This window comes from Sorex fumeus, unplaced genomic scaffold, assembly GCF_029834395.1.
Source record: "Sorex fumeus unplaced genomic scaffold, SorFum_2.1 ptg000073l, whole genome shotgun sequence".
Lineage (NCBI taxonomy): Eukaryota > Metazoa > Chordata > Mammalia > Eulipotyphla > Soricidae > Sorex > Sorex fumeus.
Genome location: NW_026606130.1, coordinates 12,337,952 through 12,356,961, shown reverse-complemented (window position 1 = coordinate 12,356,961; position 19,010 = coordinate 12,337,952). Strand labels below are relative to the sequence as shown.

Sequence of the window (19,010 nt, the reverse complement as noted above, 5' to 3'; positions counted from 1 at the left end):
GCTCTGGGAATTTTTCGGCAATGATTTGTTTAATCATGGCTTTTTCATTGGGATTGTTTCCCTGAGCTTCTGGTAGTCCAATGATTCTAATGTTTCTTTTAGAATCGTCTCCTAGGCTTCTGATTCTCTGTAGAGCTATTTTGAGGTCCTTTGCCACTCTTTGTTGTTGTCTGTTTGCTTGGTGCAGCTGATCTTACAGCTCACTGATTCTTTCCTCATCTGTGGTCATTCTATTTTTGAGGGCACAGACTGAGTTTTTCATTTCATCTATGGAATCATTGATCCATGCCATTTCTGTGTGAAGCTTTCCAATTTCCGCTCTCATTTCTTCCTGTATTTTGTCGATTGTGCGATCCGTTGTTTCTTTCATGTCCTCTCAATTTACTGGATATCTGTCGGTTTCATTGAGTTGATTGAACATCTTGATGACTTCATATTTGAATTCTTTGTCAGAGAGGTCCGTTAGGTGGCTAGCACCTACAGAGGCTTCTGAACTCGTTTCCTCGTCCTCTCCCTGCAGTGGGGATTTGCATTGTTTCTTCATGTTGGTTTGTAGGTGTAGGGATTATATTTCTCGGTATTAGTAAACTACTTGCGGCCCCGAAAGCGTTGGCCCACCGAAAATTTGGCCACGCCCACTTCTAAAAGCCACACCCACTTCTAAAGTGGCCACACCCCCACAGGTACCTGGTGTGTTTTGGGGGCATAAAGATTGGGTGGGGAGAAGAGACCAGCTCAGCGTGGGCGACGGAAAGGGAGAGGCAGAGAGGCTCAGAGCTGCTTCATCTCCTGGCATCCGGGGGACACCTAGAGGCAAGCAGGGTGAAATCCATGTCCCGGGTTCGAGAAGCGATGGATAAACTGACCTGGGTGGGGAGAAGAGACCAGCTCAGCTTGGGCGACGGAAAGGGAGAGGCAGACTAAAACTTAATGTTTTAAGGAACTAGAAAGAGAACAAGTGAAACCCAAATTTAGTAAAGGAAGGAAATAAGATGAATTTTTGATGTTAAAAATGTTTAATGTTTCAAAAAAATGTTTAATATTTCAGAATGTTAAAAACTCCCAAGATTGAATCGGGAGGAAAGACAAAACCTACGCAAGTCAATTACATCTAGCTATATTGTTGAATGTTAAAACTAATTAAAAATTAAGTAAATTTTTAAAAATCACTTAATTGATTTCATTAACCACTAGTTAACAACTCAGTAGCCACATATGCCTATGATAGTTTTTGACAGTGCATATATAGAACATGTCCATTAGTAAGTAAAGTACTCTTGGAACTGGTCTTCAGGTGTACTCTTACCACAGGTTGGAACTAAGTGGCAGGGAGAAGAATGAGACAATGATGTGGAGCGTAGTGAACCCTATGGTGGAGGATACAGTGCTAGTATATTTTATGCATTAAACCCTACTATTGAAAATTTTGTAAACCACAGTGCCTAAAATAAAATTTAAAAGAGAGAAAATTCTCTTGCAATGCACAACAATAGAGCTAAGGATTATATCGTAGAATGTAGTAAACATTTTGTTGATTTTGTTTTCATTTTGGCCACACCCAGTGGTACTCAGGGCTTCTTCCTGACTCTGTACTCAGGGATCACTCTTGGCAGGGCATGGGCAACTATATGGTTATTTGGGATCCAATCCAGATTGGTTGTATGCAAGGCAAGTGCCCTACACATTGTACTATCATCCCAGTGCCTTTTTGTTGTTGAATATAAAATCGTCTCATCTTAGAAATTATAGATAAATTGGCAGTAATATTTATGCACTTAGATGTTCACTTTGTTTAAATATTTTTAAGGATCAATTTCAAAATACATTTATTGAGTGAAAAGGTGTAGAAAAATTACTATTTGGAACATATAGTAAATTGCAGAAGTCCATTTAGAATGGATTATAGGGGCCCAGGAGACAGCACAGCATGTGGAGCACTTTTTTTTGTGACTGACCTTGGTTCAATCCCTGGTACGAGATATGTTCTTCTAATCTCTTCCATGAATTATACCAGAGCAGATAGACAGGAGTAATCCCTGAGCACTACTGGGTGTGGACATACAAACACATTCTAAAAAGATTAGATAAAATTGAAACATTTACAACAGCATTTAATTATATTAGTTTATCTTCATTCTCAATGAAACTGAACATTAACACCTTTAATTTGGGGGAATGTCCTGGGGCACACCCCATAGTGCACAGTGTTTATGTCTGGCTCTGTGCTCAGGGAGCACTCTTTGCAGTTCTTGGGATGGGATTTGAACGAGCACTTATTTTTGTGCAAGCCAAGAACTTTTAACCTCTATTTTCTGACCCCCAGCTTTAAATTTTATTCAACCCTAGTTTTAAGTTCAATATATCTTGTATTTTATTTAATTTAAATTTTATTTTATTGGTGTTGCTGCCATTTCCTAACTAGTGTTTTCTCTTGCAATTAAATGTTCTATATTTTTTATTATTTTTGTTTTTATTTTTCTTATAAATTGAAATAAAGTCTTCATATGTATCAAATATCAAATATTTCTCCATTTATAATCTTATAAAGTGATTTTTATGTCAGCCCAAGTAGATGAATAGCAGGGTTAAGACACTTGTGTTGCATTTGGCCATCCCCAGTTTAATCACTAACACCAGTGATATCCTGATTACCATAAGAAGTAACCCTTAGCATAGAGCCTGGTATAGCCCCCAATAACTGCTTAATGTGGTCAAATCCCACACAATTTGAAGAAACAAAATGAAACGATTGTTTATAATACTACTGTATTTTCTAAAATATTATAATTTAAGCAAGTGCAAAGTATTTAAAATTTTATTTATTTGTTTAATTGAATCACCGTGAGATACAGTTGCAAAGATTTCATGGTTGATTTTTAGTCATACAATGATCCAACACCCATCCCTCCACCAATGTACATTTTCCACCACCAATGTCCACAGTATCCCCCCATCCCAAACCAAAATTCCTATGCTTGTTATGGTTTTATTTGGGGGTCACATCCAGTGGTGTGCAGAGCTTACTCCTGGCTCTGTGCTCAGGAATCACATCTGGTGGTGCTTAGAAAACCATAGGCGATGTTGATGATAGAATGAGATCAACCGTATATATGGCAAGTGCTCTAATCCTTCTGTTGTGTCTCTAACCCCAACATTTAAAATATTTTTCTCAACTTGGAGCAATAATAAATTGGTTAGGGCATTTGCTTTGCACATGGCAAACCTGGGTTCAATCCTCAGCATCCTATTTGTTCCCCCGAGCAACACCAGGAGTAATTCCTGAGTGCAGAGCCAAGAATAGACCCTGAGTGTTGTGAGGTGTGATCCAAAGAGCCAAAGAAATATTTTCCAATTCATTTAAAAACAGATCTGTGTCTATTTTTCAGGTTAATTTTCACTTAGACGAACATATTTATACACACTATAAAATATAAATTATGGGTTTTATGTATTTAGTTGAACAATTTAAAAGTTCTAATGAAAAGGATATATGTATATGTATTTAAAGTCTAATTAATTGCACTAAATGTGGATTTATCTTATCAGAAATTATGGAGAATTTTGGTCTGGTAAATGTCAGCACTGAAAAATATTAATGTGGCTACTAACTGAAAACTTGCCCTTTCTTTCCCTGCTTTAACAAAGCCTGTGATTACATAAATTCCCTAAACTTATTTGTTAAGACAAAGCTAATTCACTGTGCTATTGTGTGAGCTATCTATTACCTGATGCCTGGGTTCAAGTACTAGCATGGCATGTGCTCCCATCCCTGCAAGAAGTGATCCCCAGCATCATGACAAGGGTAGCCTTTGTTCACCACTGGGTATGGACCCAAAACAAATAATTGTTTTGGAGCTTTATCAAGGTGGACTATATTGAATTCAGACATGTCCACATTATTTTTTTTTATTCTCAAACCCTCACATTGTCCTTTATTGCTTCTAATTTCCATATTCCTCAGTTTAGTTCGTTTATTATTAATTTTTCACTTAGTTTTCCATTTGGAGACTAATTTCATTTTGTCCATATTTCAGCCTGAAAAAATCAAACTAAAAACTTGCACAATTTCTCGAATGAGTTACTAATATATTCGCTCCAAAACTAAATATTCTTGCATATAGTGCTTATGGAGTGGCAACACAAGGATACCAGTGAAATAACCATTTGTTCTGGTAACAAAAGAAAAGAAGATTTTATTTTTGTTTTCTGTACCACACCCAGTAGTTCATGGGGCTTTTTTTCCTGACTCTGCTCTCATTTATAACCCCTGCTGGGACTGGAAGACCAGATTGGTGCTGGGTATCAAACCCAGGTCAGTTGCATGCAAGGAAAGTACCATAACCATGCCCTGATTCTATGAGCATCCACTTTAAATTGTTTAAACATGTATTTAGAGAATAGATTAAAAGAGGAAAATTTATTCAAGATAATACATTAAAAATCTAAATAAGAAGAAGCTGTACTATTTTATCCACGATGCACTCTCATCTCTAGATCTATGAAGGAGGTTTATTTTCCAGGAAGGTGGAAGAAATATGAAGGTTCCATCTCACCCAAATATTATTGAACAGTTCACTGGTATAAATATGAACTATTTTTCCTATGACATTTAAATGCATTTTATTGTTTTATGTATAATACCAAGTCCTTAATTCTTTTTTTATTTTTTTGCATATAATCAGATGATAATCAAATTCCCTTCTCTTGCCTATGACTACCCTGTTTCCAAGCAACATTATTTAAGAGACTTTCTTTTCTTTTTTAAATTTTATTGAATCACTGTGATAAAGTTACAAGCTTTCATGTTTGGGTTACAATCACACAATTATCAAACACCCATCCCTTCACCAGTGCACATTCCTCATCACCAATCTATCCAGTATACCCCACTTCCCCACCCTGCCCCTGCTTCCATGGTAGATATGATTCCCCATAATCTCTCTCTACTTTTGGGCATTATGGTTTGCAATACAGACACTGAGAGGTCATCATGTTTGGTCCGTTATCTACTTTCGGCACACACCTCCCATCCTGACTGATTCCCCCAGCCATCATTTTCTTAGTGATCCCTCGCTATTCCATCTGCCTTCTCCTATTTAAGAGACTTTCCTATTTCCACTTTATGTTCTTTGCTCCTTTGACGTCAATTAACCGCCCATGTACATGAATTTATTCCCCAATACTTAATTTTGTTCCATTGATCTCTCTACGTGTTTTCTTCCAAGACACATTGTTTTATTATTGGAAAATATGATTGTTTTAAAATTATTAAATTATAATGTTGAATAACAGTAATTCATATCAAAAGAACTAAAAATTACATGAAAAAATTCCTCAGTATATGGTAAATAATTGATAAATATTATTAAGATGACCCAATTGTAAATTTTTGAATTAAAAGGTATAGGGACTCAACAGCCTTGGGTTGGTAAAGAAATAATAACAAAAGTTAAATATGAAACAATATATATTATTTATTTTGAGAACTATAAAGGAGAAAAATGAATAAAAAATTGAGATGCAGAGAAATTATAGCGGAATATTGGGAGTGAAAAGAAAGGAACCGAGTGAAAATTTGAAGAATAGATAATAGTTACACAACACTTGTGTACATCAAAATAGACAACGAACACCTGGAAGTTAAGAATGAAAATATAAATATAATGGTATCCAGATGTAGCATAATTAAAATATTAAAGCCAAATATAAAAATATTAAACTCAGCAAGAGAAAAATGACAAAGGAGCTAAAGTAAAAATATAATCTGACTTGTCATCAGAAACAACAGAGAACAGGAGTCAAAATTATTATTATACTGTCAAACAGCTAAAAGAAATTATCAGCAGCAAATAATTCTATATTCACCATAATTAACTTTTGTTTTGGTATTTTTGGTGCCAAAATCAACATCATAATTGTATTTTAAAAGTGTACCTTCAATTATGGCAAAGGTAATGCAACAAAAAATAAGCAAATGGTTGCTGAGAGGCCATCATGTTTGGTCTTTTATCTATTTTCAGCACACATCTCCCATCTGGAGTGATCCCTCCAACCATCACTGACTTATTGATCCATTCTTTATCCCAGCTGCCTTCTCCCCCTGCCCATAAGTAGAGAGAGAAAATAAGAGGGAAGCTGTCATAGAGACAGGGGGGAGGGGTAGAATGGGAAGAGATACTGGAAACATTGGTGGTGGAAAATGTACATTGGTGGAAGGTTGGGGTTTCGATCCTTGTATTATTGAAACTCAAACATGAAAGCTTTGTAACTTTATCTCACAATGATTCAATAAATAAGTAAATAAAGCAAACTAAACTATAAGAAATTGAAAAGTTTCTACATGGCAAAAGAAACTTAGGCTAAAATGTAAAGAAATCCAACTGAGAAGATATTTACACATAATATTTCGGCTAAAGGATAGATCCAAAAATCTATAAAATACTTTTGGATTTCAGCAACAACAGAAACAACAATAGCACCATCAAAAATCAGGAAAAGAGATGAAAATACACTTCCACAGAGAAGACACTTGGCTAGCCAATAAGAATATGGAACAGGGCTCATTATCACTTTGAATCAGGAAAAAGCAAATCAAAACCACAATGATCTATCACCTCATGCCAGTGAGAATAACGTAGATAAAACAAAGAAACAAAAAACACAAAAATGATATCAACAAATGATGGTAGGGATGAGGTGAAATAAAGTCATATTCACTGGGGTAATAATATTACCAGATCCAGCTTCCGTGACAAGTAATACAGAGATTTCTCAAAAAATTCTATGTGGTAATGGTGTAGCCAGTTGATCCAACTATGCCACTTCTAGGTATGTGCTATCCCCTAATAAATATTTGATAATTGATAACTGAAACCCAAGCACAAAAATTTGTAAGTCTACAACTGTACCTCATGGTGTTTCACTAATAAAAATTTGAAAAAGAAATGTTAAGTAAAGATGACTTAAAAAACAACAAAAATATCATTAATTTAAAATGATATATGCCCACATGTTTGCTGAAAATTTAGCACAATATCCAGTATATGGAAGGAACCCAAATGTCCAATAATAAAAGAATGAATAAAGTTGTTATACAATGAAATATATAGGCAGCCACTAGATAAAATAAAATAATACAGTTATCTGCAATTTGGGGGGAATTGGAGGGCATAATACTGAGGAAAATAAGCCAGAGGTAGAAGGACAAATACAGGATCATCTTACTCATCTGTAGCACATAGAGAAAAATCCAAGAAATTAAAAATATCCATTAATAATAAATATAAAGATGATGCTAGGTTTCAGGTCAGGATGACTGTGAATAAGCTGCCAGGAAGTAGGACCACAACATTGTAAATAAAAGATCTCAAGCACATGCGTTGTGTAAGGAAAATAATAATATTCATCAAAACTGTAACTATGAATTAACAAATAATTGGATAATTACTGAGAGAGAAGAAATGTTAGACTAGAGTAGACATAGGGACTTTGGAAAGGATCATGGCACTTCAATGGTGAGGGTAGTCATATCTTTGTACATCAATTCTGGTACTCTCACGTCAAATATAATAAAAACATGATTTTTTTTAAAAAGTGAAGCAACAAAATTCCAAGATTAAAAAAGGGGGACTAGGAGGCTGGAGTGATAGCACAACAGGTAGGACATTTGCCTTACACACGCCCAACCTGGGTTTGATTCCTAGCATCCTATATGGTCCCCCGAGCACCGCTAGGAGTAATTCCTGAGTGCAGAGCCACGAGGAACCCCTTTGCATCGCTGGGTGTGACCCAAAAAGCAAAAGAAAAAAAGAGGACCAGCAGAATTTTTTAACAAGTATTTTTATGCATTTATTTATTTTGGGTTTGGGGCCATACCTGGTTCAAGGCTTATTTCTAATTCTGTGCTCAGGGATCCCCCCTGGCACATTTGAAGTACCATATGGATTGCTGGGGATCAAATTTTTGGTTGGTTATATGCAAGGTAAATGCTATCCCCGGTAGTATCACTTGGTCACTGTCAGCATTTTTATTAACTTACATACCTTATAAGCTGAAAGCACTGCAATATGCCTACCAAGTCGAAATGCTGCGACAAGGCAGGGGATTAGTGGTGGGGAGAGACTAGAGGAACACCGGTGGAAAGATGTTGATACTAGTGGTAGTAAAGGTGTTGAAAAATTATATGCCAAAATTGTACTAAGAACAACTTTGAAAAATCACAGTTCTTTGAAATAAAGAAATACTGAACTGATTTGATATCTGAAAATAGTTTAGTCCACATTAAGACCAAAGACTACATTAAAAGAATTCTGTAACTATTTTTATATTTTATAAATTATTTTATATTTTATAAATTAATAAAATAGAAATCAATTCCCTAAAAAACTAGTAGAATTGAGCTCAAAGGCAGATGCTATATAGAAACTTTATATGTGATATATAAATGAAAAAGTAGAGTGAGAATTAAATTAGACTAAATAAATGGTAATTGAACTTAGTGGAACCATAAGAAAAAGTGACAAAAAAGAAAATAAACTTAGATCCATAAACTAATTTTGAAAAAGTTCCCCCAATAGTCACGGTCCTCCCGTTGTTCATCAATTTGCTCGAGCGGGCCCAGTAACGTCTCCATCATGAGACTTGTTGTTACTGTGCGGGCGAGATACTCTCGGTAGCTTGCCGGGCTTTCTGAGAGGGGTGGAGGAATCAAACTCGGGTTGGCCATGTTGGCCGCTTGTAAGGCAAACGCCCTACCACTGTGCTATTGCTCCAGCAGTCATGGATTTATTTAAAACAGTTGTAATCTGGACTCATCAGTAGTGCAATTCCATGCATGCTTGAGGCAATGAATTTTGATCTCTAGCAATAAATCTCAGACTGTCTTGAACATATTGGACAATGGTATTTGCATTTGTATCTTAATTATTTTAAGTGCACCTTATAATATCTACCGCGTAAGTAGGAACCCAGTACATATTTTCTCACTTTTGTGAATCAAGATAATATTTACTAAATAGCGATAGCACAGTGGTAGGCGTTTACCTTGCAAGCAGCCAATATGGCCAACCCGAGTTCAATTCCTCTGCCCCTCTCAGAGAGCCTGGCAAGCTACCGAGAGTATCTCACCTGCACGGCAAAAGTCTGGCAAATTACCTGTGACATATTCAATATGCCAAACACAGTAACAATTGTCACAATGGAGAGGTTACTGGCCCTGCTCGAGCAAATCAATGAACAATGGGAGGACAGTGATATAAATATAAATAGATCAGATGTATTTTGGTGAAAGTCAGACTTTCACCAAAGGGAAAGTTATTTTTTTTTTATTAGTGAAACACCATGAGGTACAGTTGTAGACTTACAAGCTTTCGTGTTTGGGTTTCAGTTACACAATGATCGAGTACCCATCCATCCACCAGTGCCCATTCTCCACCATCAATGATACCAGTAGATCTACCACCCCCACACCCCATCTTCACCACCCCGCCCTGCCTCTGTGGCAGGGAATTCCCTTTTGGTCACTCTTTCCTTTAGGGTGTTGTAGTTTACAACAGAGGTTTTGAGTGGCCATCGTGTTCAGTCTATAGTCTACTTTCAGTACGCATCTCGCATCCCGAGCGAGTCCTCCAAACATCCTTTTTTGATGTTCCCTTCTATATATGAGCTGCCTTTTCCCCAAGCATGTGCTGCCAGCTTCGAAGCCCTGGAGCAGACCTCCTGGTACTTATCTAAATTATACATGAGTGTTTGACTCCCATTCTGGTACTTTAAATTCCCCAGATGACTGCAGTCTTTCTATGTCTGCCCCTCTCTTTCTGGCTCTTTTCACTTAGCATGATACTTTCCATATAGAATCACATGTATGTAAATTTCATGACTTAATCTTTTCTAAAACCTGCATAGTATTCCATTGTGTAGATGTACTAAAGTTTCTTTAACCAGTCATCTATTCTCAGACACTTGGTTTTTTTTTTCAAATTTTGGCTATTGTGAATAATGCAGCAATGAACATACAAGTGCAGATGTCATTTCGACTGTACTTTTTTGCCTCTTCAGGATATATTCCCAGGAGTGGTATTGCTGGCTCAAATGGGAGCTCAATTTCTAATTTTTTGAGAATCGTCCATACTGTTTTCCAAAAGGGATGAAAAAGTCCACATTCCCACCAGCACTGAAGGAGATTCCGTTTCTCGCCACATCTGCGCCAAAAACGGTTGCTTTTGTTATTTTGGATGTGGGCCAGTCTCTGTGGTGTGAGACATTACTGGCGCCTGCTTGAGTAAATCGAGGAAAAACAGGATGACAGTGATAGAGTGACACAGTCTAATGAATAATAACAAGTGGTTTTTCTGTTCATTACTGTGTACTTTGCAAACTATTCCCTGGATATTGTGTTTTAGACAAATATGCATGAAGGCTTTGTGAATCACCCTCTTAGGTATTCCTTAATCAATGCTTGACAAATACATGAAACTACTCTCACTGTTAGTAATGAGATTCAGCAAATGGTAGGTATGCTCTCTGATCATCTTCTGGGAAAGCACATGATTTACATTCCTTTTTTATTCACTATCATGGCTTTTTCCACATTTTTCTTACTATACTTGGCATTAATCACTATGTTCTTGTTTTGGTCTTAAATGAGTCCCTGAAAACTACTTGATATAAGTCTGTGCCCTTTTTTTTCGAAAATAGAAAAGTTTATTGGAAAGTAAAAGAGAAAAAAAAGGAACTCCCCAGGTCATGATGAACTTAGTATAAGACTAAGTTAGTCTTTCTTATCTTTATATACTCATAATTTATCATTCGTCCTTTAAATGTATGAATGGCATGAATTATTGTATAAATTAATAAATGACAAGTGTGAATAATATCTCTTTCTCCCTTTGTGATGCATTGTGAGGATTCCTGTGTGTGTTTATGATTTTATGTCACATAAATGTAACTTGAATTACAAGGTAAGGGTATATATGGTAAATTTAATTAAACTGAAAAAAACAAAGTTTGATTATGGAAACAATAACACAGCAAAAATTATTTTAAAAATCAACCTTTTCCAGATCTCTAGAAAGAAAAGTAATGTGTGCAACAATATGAGAAGCATATATTCTAGAAAAAAAACTTTTTAAATTTTTCTGATTACAATGAAAGTAATTGAAATCTAGTTAAAAAATTTGGGAAATTGACATATATGTGGAAGTAAATTAAATATTTGGCTAAGACAAAAGCATGAGAAATGAGAAAACATTTGATGTGAAAGAAAAAGAAAACAACAAAATGTATGGGATGCAGTTCATATAAAGCAGTAGTTAAAGGGAAATAATACTAAAATGTAGGTGTTTCTCTCCTTCCAACCACCAATCCCCATATTCAAATATTGAGATCCCAATGCACAGTCTGATAGTATTAGGTGGAGAGCCTTTGGGAGTTAATGAAGTGGCATCCTATGAATGGGGTTAATGCTTATATGTAAGCTGTTCCAGGAAAAACTTGCCCATATTTCATGTGATTCTGCAACTCTGAAGTTAAATCTGACTTGATCATGCTGCTGTTCTATTGATCTCAGGCTTTCTACTGCTGAAAATATCAGAAATAAATTTCTGTTGTTTATAAACCACCCAAGTTTATGGTACAGTCATGTGATCAGTGAATGATGGCGTATGGGATGCTAGTTCCCAAATTCCTATTATCTCGTGAAGTCATAGATATCCTAAAATATTTTTATGAGAAATTACGCCTCATGTATTGCAATTACTCTGTCTCTTGATATCATCATTTACCCTTGTGCTTGATTTAACCTTATATTGCTTTCATCGTGGCCAATAAACATACAAAAGTCACTAATAGTATTGACAATTTTAAGAGATGTTGAGTGACTGACCCTGAAACAAAATTAAAGCAATTAAATGCTTCAGAGATGGATAATTATGGTAACTCTTTGGTAATAGACACGTCAAATTATAAAATATCTACTATTTTCAAAAATAATACATTATTCAAGGTTCTTATTTTAAGTCAGTTAAACTAAAATCTTCAAAAGGGATCTATATCAGATACAGATAAATATCTATGACCTAAAAAGCAAGCACAAAAACACAGCAATGATCATAACCAAAGCAAAAAAAGGTTTTTTTACCCTATACAAAAGTCAATTAAAAGTGGAGCAAAGACCTTGAGATCCACCAGAATCTATAAATTACATTCAGGAAAATATTGGCAGAATTCTCCAAGATTTGAACTTCAAAAGGGTCTTTAATGAAATGATGTCATTAGCAAAGGCAATGGAAACAAAAATCAAATGGACTACATCAAATTAAAGAGTTTCTGCATAACAAAAGAAATATGAACTAAAACTAAAAGATACTCACTGAATGGGATAAAATAATAGTACTTAACACATTATGTATCCAGGATACATAAAGCACTCACAAATATGAATGGAAAAATCCAAAATCCCTATCAGAAATGGGAAAAGGTTATGAATAGGGACTTTCCAGAGGAATGCAAACAGATGGACAATAGGCACATGTAAAAATGATCAGCATCACTTATCGTTAGAAACATCTAAATCAAGACAACAATGAGATATCGTCTCACACTGGTAAGAATGGCACATATCAAAAATATTGGGAACATTGAGTATTGTTGGGGATGTAGTTAAAAAGGAACTCTCATACAATACACAAATTCATTCAAAAGGAAATATGCACACCATTATTTATGGCAGAAATTAGTACAATAGCTAAGATAGAGGATGAACTTAGGTGTCCAATATACATTTTCAAAATCCATTATGTGTATGTATAGTGTATTTATAGACAATGCAATGGTGAAATCATGCAATTTCTGGAAGATATCCTGTTGATTGAAGTAAGTCAGAAGAAGGATGACAAATACAGGAAATCACTTATGGATACACTGTAGAGTAACTAGACAAGGGAACGTAATGTAGTAAAGGGGGGAATAACTAGATCACTCTTAATGGTAGATTATTGGGAATATAAAGACAGGGAAGGAAAGGAAGCCATGGGGAAGAAAATGAAGGGTAGTGTCAGGGGAGCAGGGGTCGTTGGCCTGATGTGCTTCTGCAATGTGGAGGAGTGGTATAGCTGTACATCCAAACCACACATTCAGCAACACTGAAAACATGACATACAAACTACAGCCATCAAACTTTAAAATGTGGTTGTTTAAGTGACAGACTGTTGGGTACATGGAGAAGGCTTAGAAAGGAACTTAGAAACACTGGTGGATGGAAGTAGATACTAGTGGTGGAATTAGAGTGAGAATATTATATGTCTAAAGCATAACCATACATTACTTGGTAATCATGATTCTTTTATAAAATAAAAAATTAAAAACGTAAAATAATGCATTATACTTAATGGGAGAAAATATACCACACTATATATATGATAAATGGCTAATATCCAAAATATATGATGAAGTACTAAAACTCAACAAGAAAAATATTAACAATCCTATAAAATGGGGAGAAGAATTTAACATTCGCTTAACAAAGTAAGATGAAATTATAATGAAGAGATGTATGTGGAGGGTAGTTCGTCATCACCACCTAGGAAATTAAAATTAAAGTGACAAAAGATTATCATCTCAAGCTAGTGAGAACGGCATATATCAAAAAGGCTAAAACAAGTGTTGGTGGCAGTATAGAGAAAAAGATTACTCATATAATGGTCATAGAAAGTAATTTCACTCAGACTCTATGGAAAACAATATATAAGTATCTCAGAATTTTAAATTACATATACCTTGTGGTACATCAATTTTACTTCAAGGATTAACCAAAAAACTAAAGGCAGGAGTGTTGGTGTGGTAGTGTGTGTATGTGTGCATGTGAGTATATGTAATATCTCTATGCCTCTACTTATTTAAGAATAGAATACTATTCAGAAAAATAAGACTTTAAATTTTGCTACATCATGACTAGAACGGTAGGGGCCATTCTACCTGAAATGTGTCAAAAGGAGAAATAATTACTGGAAGATTTCATTGATATATGTTTTTATATATTATCATTGATATATAATATATTAAAAAAAACAGCAAAAGGACATAGGAAACCCAAACCCTTAAATTCAGATCATAGAGCTAAGACTACCAGAGGATGTGAGATAGTTAAAATGTGCTTGTCCAGTGTAGCTTGAGTGAAAGTTTTCTTTCCTATTGACCTGCCATGACTTTTCATAGGGCTTGAGGGAAGAGTAAATTTCCTTGCTTTATTTGTGTGCTAGTAACTGACGTGCATAACCAAAGAGTAATAGGTGGAAATTGAAGCTGAATAACAAGTAGATAATAATAAAATAGAAACTGTTGAGTTCAAATATCCTGTCTGGGGGTCACATAGGATTCTGTGAATGTGGGCTTCTTCTGATAATAACAAAAACGAAATTGGTCACAAATAGTGAATTTGAAGTATTGAAATAATCTAAGACATCAAGCTGACTGCCGTTTAGGAATAAATACTCATAATATATAATGACTTGACTTCTGTGGATGAGAATATGAGAAAGCATTCCTTAATCATTATAGACATGCGATATAGGAATTCAGAAAATATTTATCTTTGTATAATAAGAATTACTCCATTTGTAAACAAACTCCATTTGTTTAAACTTGAATTACTAACCCATGGGAGATGGAAAATTACTCTTAAACTGGGTTTAGAAGTAACCTTTGTGTCCTTCTCCATAATATCTATTTGGAAAAAGACACAGATCCTGAAAATAGGCAGCTAGATGAAGTGACCTGTTTGTGTTCAAAAAAAAGTGTGTGGGCACTCACCACGTGCCTTCGGTGGTCTGGAGCTGCTTCCCTCACCCTGGACAGCTGATGATAATGGGTGAACAAAGGGGGAAATGAGGGCCATGCTAGTTGATGATCAGTCACCTTTTATTCCAATCTAGTCTTCCTCTGCCTCCTTCCAGTCTCACCCACTGCCCGTATTCTGTCTCCCCGTGCCCATTCTCACAGCTTTAGTTATAGAGCAAATCATGATGGGTTGGGGGTAGAAATTACATATAGATGTGATTGTGCAATCAACAGATGTAAAGTTCTTCCCTCGGGGAAAGCTACTTCTAGGACAAATTCTCATCCAGAAAGGTGATCCGTGTAAGGGCAAAATACCATCTAGGAGTGTATTTCTCCTTACCTTAGTTCAATAACATTTTAAAAGGTCCATCTTAATTCTACTTGTCAATAATATTAGTCATTTTGTATGGACACAGTAAGAGATTTATTAAGCTTAAAGGGTGACTCTCTTGGGGACATCTCACTATAGATCCCACACTATAGTCCTCAGGCTAAATTAGTTCTTCCTATCCCCAGCAGGGTCCTTATCCAGTTGTTTCTCTTTGGTTCATGACAGAATTTTTCCATGACCATGCTCTTATTATAAGTTTTATGGTGCGTAGCCTGTCCCATTTTGATGACAGGGTAGCTTACAGCTTACTTTGGGTCCACACAAGTCCCTTCATCGGGCCCCTCCTTTTTCGGTGTTAGGAACTAAGAGCAATGAAGTTTTAAGTAAATATTACTGATGCCCAGGAGTAAATATTACTAGGAGTCAATTAACTCCCACCTTACAAAAGCCTAGCATTAACTGTCTTCCTGTGTGTACAAAAAGGACATTGCTCTAAAGTAAACTGTGCTTGAAAGTAGATAAAGGACCAAACAAACATGATGGCTTCTCAGTACCTATATTGCAAACCATAATACCCAAAAGTCCAGACAGAATATGGGGGGAATTGTCTGTCATGGAGGCAGGGGGAGGGTTAAACACGGGGGTTATACTGGAGACATTGTTGGTGGATAAGGTGCACTGGTGGAGGAATGAGTATTTGATCATTGGATGACTGAAACGCACACATGAAAGTTTTGTAACTGTATCTCACAGTGATTCAATAAAAAAGGGAAAAAATTAAGTAAACTGTGCAAAGGAAATAAGGGAAAAGGAAAAGCAATATTTCACCTACAAAGTCCAGAGTCCTTAGAGGAATGTGACTTTACAAGTCACAGGGTCTGATTTAGGGATATAGGTCATTAACATATAGGGGAAGCAGAGCACAGAGGAGAAGTTAAAGATAAACTTAAAGGAATGGAAGTGCCTCAGGAGCACTGTGATCCGTGTAACTCAATAAATCTAATCTTGCGGCAGAGGAGAAAGGACAAAGAAAGGATGAACCAGTGTTAAACCTAAAATGTTTAAAATTATAATCCAACAGTGACGACTGAAACTCCATCCCGGACCAGGAACCTATGAATATTTTGCATTGAACTGTTAAAATGGTAATCTGACAAATTTTCAGCATCACACTGTATAATTTCTCAACAAAAGCCTCAGGCTTAGAGATTCTGCTACTTTTTGCTATGAAATGGGTGTGAGGATATCCTTGTAATATCGAGATACAAAGAGAAAGTGAGGGAACGGTTAACAGGACCAGAAACCACTTTGAACATCTTAATTCCTCACATGTGTGTTTATTTCAAAGGATTTCTATTCTTTCGTCTGAGCCATGCTGTCACTGATAACAGCAGCACTCAATTGAATGGTTATTTTTTTTATTTTAGAGGTTAAAATCTTATAGAAGCAGAAGAAAGCACATTAAACTGCACTTGTGTTTTTTATGGTATGGTCATAGTTTGCCTTTTAGATAGACACTATGTCCATAGTCTTAATTGCTCTGAAATTGTTGCCTGACCACCACCTGAAGTTATAAATCTTTTTTTCTTTTTCTTTTTTTGCTTTTTGGGTCACACCTGGCAATGCACAGGGGTTACTCCTGGCTCTGCACTAAGGAATTACTCCTGGCAGTGCTCAGGGGACCATATGGGATGCTGGGGATCGAACCCGGGTCGGCCGCGTGCAAGGCAAACGCCCTACCTGCTGTGCTATCGCTCCAGCCCAGAAGTTATAAATCTTAATGTCAGTTTTCTACCTTCCTTTTTCATCAAGTAGACAGAGTTCATGAGACTACCTGAGCCCAGATAACTTTCTAATCCCCTAGTAAGATCCAAACTCTCTCTATCCACATCACTGAAACCCTACAATCATTTCTAGATAGTTTAAAGTCCCAGGAATACTCACCTACACAGTTATTCCACTAACCCAGTGTATAAGTCATGCAGTTTACTCCTGAAAACTTCAGGCTTCTACCCTCTTATTTCTACCACCCATTGACATGTATTTATTTGTTTATTTTATGTATTTCCAGTTTGGAAACTACCAGGGACCACGTTCTGCCCATCGACTATTACTTTCCACCCCAGAAAACCTGCCTGATCTGTGGAGATGAAGCTTCTGGTTGTCACTATGGAGCTCTCACTTGTGGAAGCTGCAAAGTATTCTTTAAAAGAGCTGCTGAAGGTAAAGAGTCATGCACACACACTACTATTCACCTTTATTCTTAGCTCTCTATTTAGAGAGATAGTAATTTTATAGATCCCAGGATTTTACCATCTCAGGGACAGGGTCACTGGAAGAGCCCTCTTAGGAAACCCATAAGTTTAAGAAACATTTTGATTCTGTGAATTCAGTAGCGTTGATAGTATAGGCAATGCACATAATGAAGGTGGTCCCAGGTGGGGCTTGGATCTTGGTGGGGCCTAGTAATTAAGATAATATTAATGACTTGAAAAGATCTAATTTCCTCCTTTCTTGTATTACACTCTTCTGCCTACACTCTTCTGCCTAGTGAGGGAAAATGCTCTTAGTGGAGAGATTGTGCATAGGCCCCAACTGAATCCCCATCCTATACTGTGTGGTAAATGTGAAACTTCAGAGAAAGGAAGTGATCTGACTGTTCAGCTGACTATCAGCCAATGCACCTGCTCCCTTCTACTGCTGCTTTCTTGGAACATCTATGCATTAATAGTTCCTAGATAGATAAGGACACAGAATGATGAGAAACTTTTGTTCTTTTATTAAGATTGATGACTTCAGCACTCATCTTTTGGTCCAGAATTCACAGTAAGATTTACCTTATGTTAGCCTAAGTGGGGTAAAGTCCTTAGCTCTTCAGTGAAAACAGGTCATGTCTGCTGAGTCCTCAAAAGTGCTCAACCACATAGTATAGCAGTAACTCCCATTTATAGACCTCTTGTATATGCTAATGATTTATTTTCCATTACTTACCTACTTCATTTACCACCTTCTATTAAGGAATTCTTTTATGAAGTGACACTGATGAGCAGCCTCTAGACAGGTTGATCTGGGAGCAGAAACAATTATTGGTATTCACTCCTGTCCAACTTTCCACAAAGGAAGTACTTCCCAGAAATACTCTTCCTTTCTTCTTATTAACTAGCTTAGAAGTATTGAGTTGCTAGTCAGAACTAAAACATTAAAACATTCTGATTTGCATTTATGTGTATGGCCTAAATGCCAGAGGGCATTCTTTTTAATATTGAATCATTGTGAGATACACAGTTACAAAGCTGTTCATTATTGAGTTTCAGTCTCACAGTGTTCCAAAATCCATCCCTCCACCAGTGTAAATTTCCCACCACCAATGTTCCCAGTTTCCTTCCCACCACCCCTTCCCTCACCCCCATCCTGTCTTTATGGTAGGCACTTCCTCCACCCTTCTTTTGGTCATTATGGTTTGTAATAGAGATACTGACAAGGCTATCATTTTGTTCCTTTACCTACTTTCGGCATTTACAACTATCATTGTCATAGTATTTCCTTCTTGATCCCAACTGCCTTCTCCCCCAGCACTTCAGGCAGGCTTCCACGGGCATTTTAAATGTGGTAGATGTGTTCCTTCCTTCAGAAGGAACATGATGATACCCACTGGAGGGCAACAAAAGCACCATAGAAATTGATATCTAGGAACAAGTATAATGTATGTATCCTTTAATTGGATCCCTCACTGATAACCAAATAGAATTGATAGTAATTTTTAAAATATGTTTACTGGATGGCAAGAAAACCTATAAAATAGTTCTTTCATTTATCCAGTCATCAAAGCAACAAAGAAATTACTGTT

General features: G+C 36.3%; 1 protein-coding gene across 1 annotated transcript in view; it reads left to right on the top strand.

Moving 5' to 3' along the window:
* The window catches only part of AR (androgen receptor), a 195,472-nt gene that overhangs the window by 106,428 nt on the left and 70,034 nt on the right, over window positions 1-19,010 (top strand). Inside the window, exon 2 of the mRNA XM_056130004.1 lies at window positions 17,235-17,386. Within this exon, the coding sequence (XP_055985979.1) occupies window positions 17,235-17,386 (152 nt within the window). The remainder of the gene's footprint in view (window positions 1-17,234; window positions 17,387-19,010) is intronic.